The 9,321-nt window shown below is 42.3% G+C and overlaps 1 protein-coding gene across 1 annotated transcript; it reads left to right on the top strand.

Moving 5' to 3' along the window:
• Window positions 1-295: 295 nt before the first annotated feature.
• On the top strand, window positions 296-9,059 carry TCF24 (transcription factor 24). Its single transcript, XM_010371591.2, has 4 exons — window positions 296-538; window positions 879-989; window positions 1,065-1,480; window positions 7,383-9,059. The coding sequence occupies exons 3-4, from the start codon at window positions 1,088-1,090 to the stop codon at window positions 7,494-7,496; spliced, it is 507 nt and encodes a 168-aa protein (XP_010369893.1). The 5' UTR covers window positions 296-538; window positions 879-989; window positions 1,065-1,087; the 3' UTR covers window positions 7,497-9,059.
• Window positions 9,060-9,321: the final 262 nt, after the last annotated feature.

The following is a 9,321-nucleotide window of genomic DNA, read 5'->3' on the forward strand; positions in this document are numbered from 1 at the left end:
ACACGCTCAACCAAACGGCAACGTTCCCGCCTCAGCTGGAAGCGGCCTGGAATCAGACAGGACCCGAGGAGGTAGGACCTCGGCAGCGCGAGGTTAACCACAGGCCTCACCCGCGGCCTCCAGCCCTGCCCCACCGCAGCCGGCAGCCGACACCCCAGACTCTCCACACACCGCCCTCAGCGAGGCGCCTCGGGAAAAGCAGAGTGAGGCGCTCAACCGAGGGGCGGGGCCAGGAGGACGCCCCGCCCCCTGAGCCTGCCCCACTGGGCGGTTTGATTAATGACCCTCTAAGCCGCTTCAGCCCCTGGTGTAGCCCCTCCGGTAGGTCAGGCCCTCCGCCCGACCTGCCGTAGCCGGCCCGAGCCGCGGGGCGCCCGCATAAAAGTCACGGCCAGCGTGAGTTGGAAGCAGCCGTCGATTTGGGCTTCGGCCGGACGAGGATGGAGTGACCAGTGCGGTCCTAGCCACACAGGCCCTGCTCCACGCCCCTCTCCCGCCGCACAGCAGAGCGGAGCTCCACTCAGCTGCTCCAGGAAAGGTGAGGGGCCCGTCAGACGCGTACTGTGCGGCTCCTGGGCTTGGAACGGTGGCGGGTGATTACTCCGAGGTGAGGCTAAAGGTCCCCCACTCCTCGGGCAGAAATCCCCCCTGGCGTGAAAGGCCGAGGGCGGCTGGTGAGCCGTGGTTTTCCGCGGCGTCGGCGAGGAGGAGCCGCGCCACCTCTCGTGCGCGCCGGGTTGGATAAAGTCGCCGAATCGCGAACGAGTGCCGATCCCGAGCTGAGCTTCCGACATCTTTCTTCCCGGGTAGAGTAGACCTTTCGCTTAATTTGTCCCTGAAAAGCAAAGCCGGCACCGCGCCTCTCTTCATCCTTCTAGGAAGCCCAAGAACTCCAGAGCCCCGCAATTCGCCCCAGACGTCGGGAGGCAAAACTCTCCCCAGGCAAAACGAGCTCTCTTTAGAGCGCCCTCAGCCCCGTTGGGCTGCTAGTGGGCGCACGGGGAGAACCAGGGTGGTTAAGCCCGACCACCCCCCGGCCTCACCGCACCTTCGGTCCTTTGCAGCGCGCGCGGCGCGGGAAGCTGCCATGGACCGCGACCGCCCCGCGGGCAGCCCTCTCAGCGTCAGCGCAGAGCCCGCGCCCCTGGCCGCCGCCATCCGCGACTCGAGTACCCGGCTGACCGGGCCGGGGCCGGCGGGCCCCGGGGGCGGTGCGCGTTCCGGGAGCGGGCGGCCGGCGGCGGCTAATGCGGCACGGGAGCGCAGCCGGGTGCAGACCCTGCGGCACGCCTTCCTGGAGCTGCAGCGCACGCTGCCGTCCGTGCCGCCCGACACCAAGCTGTCCAAGTTGGACGTGCTGCTGCTGGCCACCACCTACATCGCGCACCTCACCCGCAGCCTGCAGGACGACGCCGAGGCGGCGGCGGCGGACCCCGGGTTGGGCGCCCTGCGCGGCGATGGCTACCTGCACCCGGTCAAGGTAAGCGGGCGGGGGCGCACCGCGGGGCTGGGGCCGAGACCAGGACACCTTGATCCGCCCTGCCAGTCACTGTCTTGGGTAGATGCTCTCATTCCTTTTCGGGTGAGACGGGAAGCCGACCGGGAGAACGACCTCGGCATGCGAGGGTACTGGTGGCAAGGTCCTCGCCGCGGGAGGCTGCTCCTTCGCCGTTCGCAGGTGGCGGGTGAGGCGTTTAAAGCCGGGGTGGCTTGAGTAAGATTCTCGCAGGCCCCTTACAGGATGCCTCTGAAGGATTTGTGTGCCTTCCAAGGTGAGAAATGGGGGCTTGGTTGCACATCCTGATAATGTTTAATATCTGAGTTGTATTATGACCCTCTGAGAGTTTTTAAGCATCTTTTATTTACATAATTACGCTTTCATTGATTTTTATGGGATATTTGAAAGATTTCACTGGAGTAATGGCCCTAAGTGATTCGAGGAAAACACTGTTGAAATTTTTTGGTAAAACTAGTAGGAACAAATGAGACCGTTCTGCATCTCTATGGAGTAAAATTTCAGTCCGTTTAAATAAAGGTTAAATATCATATACTTGACAGCTACCAAAAGTATTAGAAAAAACTACAGTGTTTTTAAATACGTTCGCAATAGATTGGCATGTGTGTTGAGTGAATTGATTACTAAATTCAAAGTCTGTAATGTACAAAATTAGACAAGAGAATCCATTTTGCGTAATTTCTTTACATATAGGTAAAATTTTTACTTAACATGGTATATATGATTATTCTTCGTTACCTATTGCAGTAGTCGGTTTTTGCATCATCCTCTTCTTCTAAATTTGATTGTTTTGAAACCTTACACTAATCTTTCTGTTCCAAATGCATCATCTCATTATTTACTAAACCTAAATTTTCAGAGTTTTGGCTTCATCACCCTGAAATATTTGGCCACACGCGCGCACACGCACACACACACACAAATGCAAAGTTAATACTTAAGACTTAGCTTTAAGTATATCAGTGTTCAATAAATTATTCAGTATGGTAAAGCACACCTTCTGATATTAACTGAACTTACAATTCTGTGGTAAGGTTTAACAAAATTTACTTTGCAAATATAATCATAATGATAGACTTAAATCATTTCAATATTAAATATGAAGACATGAAATATTATTTATAATTATGATATACCTTATCTCATTTGTAAGTTTATAATCTCAGCAGAAAAGTCATTATTAAGGGGTTCTGTATTACCGTGTTCATTAGATTGCTATTCGAATATACCATTAATATTAGATTTCTTTTGACTTGACATTTGCATATACTCTAAGGAAGTTTATTTTAACGTTAAGTAGATTGTAATACAAAGAGCATCTGTTAAATACTTTATGGGAGATATAATTCAGAATGAGAAGTCAAGATGCTTTTCATCTTATTTTGGAATGCTTTTTTTGAATGAATAATGTTAGAAGCGTCATTTCCATGTAACAATAAGCATAGCAAGCGTCTTTTTGCACTTGATTCATGTACCAAATGTTTTTATAATCATAACTTTTTATTTGTAAATATTGATTGTTTTAATTGAATATTTTAAAAGACAACTCTAGAGATGATACAAAGCCAAAGATTTTTTTAAATGAAATTAATGTTGCTTGAACAAGTGATTAAAATCAAGCATATTTTAAAATCAAACATTTATTGAATTCTTACTGTGTGCAAAGCAGTATTTTAAGGGAATGAACACAGTAAGACTCAGTCCCTTTCCTATATGAACATATTATTGAGACAAAAACAAAGAAACAACAGTACTGGAAGGGAGAATGTTACATTTTCCATAAAAGAACTATAATTATGTGCTACAGAAGTTCAGAGGAAAGAGCTGTTATGTACATAATTGAAACCGCCTGTTAACTGTTAACACATTATTTTACAGACACTACCAAAATGTTTAAACATTGTCTACCTTTGATTAATGTGAAATTAATTAAAATATCCTATTTGTACTTTTATGGTTAACTAAAGGCTCATTATAAACTATTGTTTAGTAAAAAGTGTTCTAAAATGACTTCATTTTTCTCCCTTACAACATAGTGTTAGGTCTTACCCTGATGATCGAAGCTTTTTAACAAATATTTCAAGGTCATTATTTTGAATCACAGTCCTTATTATCAGTATTGTTAGCACATTACCACTGTTGGGGGTTTACTTTAAGAGCATTTCATAGCAAGACTTCCTCTCTACTAAGAATTTTAAAAATTAGGTGGCTGTGGTGTGTGCACCTGTAGTCCCAGCTACTGGGGAGGCTTATGCAAGAGGACTGCTTGAGCCCAAGAGATTGTGGCTACATTGCACCACTGCATGCCTGGGCAACTGAGCACGACCCTGTCTCAAAAAAAAAAAGAACAAACATCTCAAATGAAACTGGAAGTTTAAGAGACTGGGAACCTGGTGCATAGCCTGAAATGGCAGTTTTTAATCCCTGTGGGGTATGAGCAATTTATTTCCATCAGCATCAGCTGCCCAAAAGGCAGTGATTGTCTAAGAAACAGGAATATATTTCAGATCTCTACACTGGCAGAAAAACACAAATGACTTTATTATCGTGCTCCTTATTTTATAATCATTGTCTATGATAGGTAAACAATAATTGAAAAAAATAGGTAACAGGGTTTTGTTATTTTTGAGTCACTTATTTAAACTAAGTGCTTTTTGTTGTTGTTGTTTTTTGAGATAGAGTCTCGTTCTGTCACCCAGGCTGGAGTGCAGTGGTGCAATCTCGGCTCACTGCAACCTCTGCCCCCTGGGTTCAAGTGATTCTTCTGCCTCAGCCTCCCAAGTAGCTGGGATTACAGACACCCACCACCACGCCCAGCTAATATTTGTATTTTTGGTAGAGACGAGGTTTCACCATGTTGGCCAGGCTGGTCTCAAACCCCTGACCTCAGGTGATCCACCCACCTCGGCCTCCCAAAGTACTGGGATTACAGGCATGAGCCACCGCATCCAACCTTTTTTATTTTTATTTTTATTTTTTGAGACGGAGTCTTGCTCTGTTGTCAGGCTGGAGTGTGGTGGTGCGATCTCGACTCACTGCAACCTCTACCTCCTGGGTTGAAGTGATTCCCATGTTGCCCAGGATGGTCTTGATCTCTTGACCTCGTGATCTGCCCGCCTCAGTCTCCCAAAGTGCTAGGCTTACAGGCATGAGCCACTGCCCTGGCCCGATTTTCCTCTTCTTAAATGGGTATTAGTCCCTCATGACCTAATCTAACTCTTTTTACCTCCCAAAGGCCTTGTCTCTAAATCCCATCACCTTGGAGGTAAGAGCTTCAACATGTGCATTTTGGAGGGACACAAACACTACAGCACTGGGATCTTCAGTATAATGAAGGACTTTAATCTGATATAACAATGCCAGATCTTGATACATCAGATAAACCTCACTCCAGTTTCTAAAACATATTAGTTTGGCTGGGCGTGGTGGCTTACACTGTAATCCCAGCACTTTGGGAGGCTGAGGTAGGCAGATCACTTGAGGTCAGGAGTTCGAGACCAGCCTGGCCAACATGGCAAAACCCCATGTCTACTAAAAATACAAAAATTAGCTGGGCATGGTGGCACATGCCTGTAATCCCAGCTACTTGGGAGGCTAAGGCAGGAGAATCACTTGAACCCTGGAGGCCGAGGTTGCAGTGAGCCAAGATCACGCCACTGCACTCCAGCCTGGGTGACAGAGCAAGACTCCGTCTCAAAAAAAATAAAAATAAAAAACACATTAGTTTATCTTTGTAAAAGATCCCAGGAACAGGACCACTGACAATGATACACCTAGGATGTATAGGAATGCATATGTATTATTTTTAAAAATTGAGTCCAGGCATGGTGGCTCACACCTATAATCCCAGCACTTTGGGAGGCTGAGGCAGGAGGATCACTTGAGCCCAGTAGTTCAAGACCACCCTCGAACTCAAAGCAACATAGTGAGACTCTGCCTCTGCAAAAACAAATAAATAAACAAACAAAAAAACAAGTTTTTAATTAGCCCAGAGTGGTGGCAGGCACCTGTAGTCCTAACTCAGGAAGCTGAGGCAGGAAGATTGCATGAGCCCAGCAGGTTTAGGCTGCAGTGAGCCATGATCACACCACTGCCACTCCAGCTTGTGCAGCAGAATGAGACCCTGTCTCATAAATAATAATATAATAAAATAAAAAAATAAAAATTAGGACTTTGGTTGGTTGCCACAGAACAAAACTTTCCAGATAGTATCACATGCCCACTTATTCTTTATGGCTATGTTTTACATTTGGAGTCCAAGTTTAGGTGAAAATAACTGTGCTCACAAGTGCAATGAGAGTTTATATTATTCCATCTAAGATCTAACTCTACTTACATTCTTTTAACTCTGTAACAGAATTAATAGTCCATTCTGACTTAATTGTTCTGGGGTGTGACTTGGCCATCAGTATTTATTTAAAGCTCTCTGGGTGAGTCTCATATGCAACTTGGGTTGCGAACCCAGAGCTCTTAATGTTCTTTGGCGTGTTAATAATTGTACCTCTATTTGAGCACTGTGGATTATCTGCCAGGCATTTAAAAACATATTATGGTGCTGTGTAACTAGCAGTTGGCCTGTGTGTGTTCGCTGATGAAGATAGGTAGCCTGCTTACATAAGGCAGCACTTGCTCCCTGGAGAGTATGGGACCAGATTGCTGACCTTTAGGAGTTGCTTTTTTTTTTTTTTTTTTTTTTAAGTCCATCTCTGTATTAAAAAAACAAAAGTAGTATTCTAAGGATCTTAGAACTTAACTGATTATATGACACCTGCCTCCTTCCAAAAAGAGTTTTATTCTGAAAGAACTACTCATGTAATATGTTTTTTCATCATTATGTCTGTCTGGCAATAAATTATATTGTTTGAGAGATTGCCCATCATAAAGATTAATTTAGAAAAATCACCATCAGTAATTCAAATGTGATGATTACCAAAAGGTTAGAGCTAGATGATGTCAATACAGACAGACATTTAATCGGGATGTTCTCTTAGTATAATACCAAATATTCTAATATTTATGACTTCTAGATACTGTTTTTAGCTAGATAAGATGCATAGATGGGGCTGGGCTTGGTGGCTCATGCCTGTAATCCCAGCACTTTGGGAGGCTGAGGCAGGTGATCTCTTGAGGTCAGGAGTTCAAGACCAGCCTGGCCAATGTGGTAAAACCTTGTCTCTGCTAAAAATACAAAAATTAGCCAGGCGTGGTGGTAGGCGCCTATAATCCTAGCTACTCAGGAGGCTGAGGCAGGAGAATCGCTTGAACCCAGGAGATGGAGGTTGCAGTGAACTGAGATCGTGCCACTGCACTCCAGCCTGGGTGACAGAGCAAGACTCCGTCTCAAAAAAAAAAAAAAAAAAGAACATGTATAGATAGTTGACACTTTTCACTGTGGTCCTTTGATACGTGTAGACACATAATACCACGTAGAACTTTTTAAAATATAGTGCTCACTTCGGCAGCACATATACTAAAATTGGGACTTTTAAAAATATTTTTAAAGCCAAGGATCTAGTTTTAGGCTTAATTTTGTTTTAGGTTTAGTTTGAAATTAAAACATTACAGGCAGATACATTTTTCTGCACTTTAACTATATTTATTTTTCATGATTTCTTGCAGTTCTTATCCATAAGCACACATATTTCTTCTAAAATTTTAATCAAAGTCTGAGTATATTTTTGTTTTTTACTGTGAGCATTAATAAACATTTTTTCATGTTGTTCCTTGTACTTCATACTTATAATTGTTATTAGCTACATAATATTGCATTTGCATTGGGCTGTTTGCAGTCTTTAACATTGTAGATCACGTTAATCTATGTCACAGATATTAACTTTTGAATTCTTGTTGAAATAATCTTTTTCAGAAATGGCCCATGCGATCAAGATTGTACATCGGTGCTACTGGTCAGTTTCTGAAGCATTCTGTTTCTGGAGAAAAAACAAATAATGACAACACTCCAAAAGACTCACAGCCTTAGGCTGTCCCCTGGTGGGGGCTGGTAGAAGTGGTGGCTATTGTTTTTAAATACTATGACATAATTCTATATTTATTATGTGAGACATAACAAAATTTCTGAAAGTTTACATGTGAACCCATAGTTGGATGTTCAGGTTTATCTGTCTAAATGTGGAATGAAATAATCAGTGTTATATAAAACACACAGCTTATCTGTTCAGTGTGAGAGTCACCACTATATAGTGCAAGAGAAATTATTAGAAAAAAGAAGTCACATGAAAGCAAACAATTGTGTATGTAGCTAAAGAATGCACACATTGCTATAGCTTATCTATTACAAACAGAAAAGTTCATATCTATTGGTGCAGACTTCCTAGTTTAAAAAGATAAAATCTGTGTTTATAATATACCAGTATTCCTTTTTTGTGAAAACCATACTGTGCTTAAGTTGGTCTAAGATGCCACTTCAGTTGAAGAAAACTGTTGCAGTAATATGAAGATGCAATAAATTCAATAAGTAGTTATTTTTCCCTCTTAGAAAACTTGTTTGGAGTATTAGAAATGGTTTGCTCAGAGGACAGGGTTTGGCCATCTTCCTAGAGGGTTATTCTGTATCTTACTGTGTTTGCAACTTGTGGAAGGCACTGGGAATCCCTGCAGTCCAGTGTGAACAGAAAACAGGTGTCAGCAGACAGCAGAGTTCGCAATGTAGGTGCATGTCACCACACCTGGCTAATTATTTTATTTTTTGTAGAGATGGGGTCTCACTGTGTTGCCTAGGCTAGTCTTGAAATCCTGGCTCAAAAAATCCTCCCGCCTCACCTCCCAAAGTGTTGGGATTATAGGCAAGAGCCACCATGCCTGGCCTAGTTTTATTGTTTTAATGTGAATATACTCATAATGTGACAGAAGCATATCTTTTTGCAAGAAAGATATATAATAAAAGTTCTCTACATATTAATATGTAGAAAAGTACTTGTATATTTAAATATTTGTAAACATATTTACCTACTCATATAACATGGAAAAATAAAAAGTAAAATGAGATTTGGATTCAGCCATTCACTATTATAAGTTATTGACATAAGAAGTGCTAAAAAGAATCTTTATCCTAAGGAATGAAATCAAAACTTCTTTAAAGTTACCCCAAACTGAATTGTAAACACTAAATTTAACAGCAAGAATTTCAGAAAAATGGTTTTCTTGCTAATAATTCTTAAGATTTATTAGTTTGGCTAGTTTTTAAAGCATTTAACTGGGGAAAAAACTATGTGTTGAATAATTAGACTTCTAAGTCATCCTGTTAAATAGTTAGTAGAGCTTTGCCTTTGATGGTATTACTTTTTAATTCTTCTCATCCAGTTATAAGTTGTTTTAATGCCAAAGAAGTGTATTTTTTACAGATTTTCATAACATTTTATTAAATTGCTAGATATGATGATAGGTTTTGGTAGGTTGGAAAATTACAGAGGAGAAATTGCGTATTTTCACTCGAAGATTCAAAGGAACATGCTGTTTTAATGCTTTAATGGTGAATGGTCATGATAAGAGGTATTATAAAAATAAAGTACTAATTTGAAAATTAGTCTGTTAAATTTACGTTTCTCTCTTTGGATATTTGACAAACACTGAAGGTACTTTTGAAAATCTTTTTAGGTGATAGATGCCTGCTTGGTGTTAGCTTCTTTTTTACCATGCTGTCTTTTTTTTTTTTTTTTTTTTTTTTTTTTTTGAGACAGAGTCTCACTGTTTCCCAGGCTAGAGTGCAGTGGCACAATCTGCATTCACTGCAACCTCCACCTCTTGGGTTCAAGCGATTCTCGTGCCTCTCAGCCTTCTGAGTAAGT

This window comes from Rhinopithecus roxellana, chromosome 9 (genome assembly GCF_007565055.1).
Source record: "Rhinopithecus roxellana isolate Shanxi Qingling chromosome 9, ASM756505v1, whole genome shotgun sequence".
NCBI classification, from domain to species: domain Eukaryota; kingdom Metazoa; phylum Chordata; class Mammalia; order Primates; family Cercopithecidae; genus Rhinopithecus; species Rhinopithecus roxellana.

Coding starts and splice junctions, on each gene's coding strand:
- TCF24 (XM_010371591.2), top strand. CDS start 1,088: ATGGACCGCGACCGCCCCGCGGGCAGCCCTCTCAGCGTCAGCGCAGAG. Junction 1,481..7,382: donor GCTACCTGCACCCGGTCAAG/GTAAGCGGGCGG, acceptor AATCTTTTTCAG/AAATGGCCCATGCGATCAAG.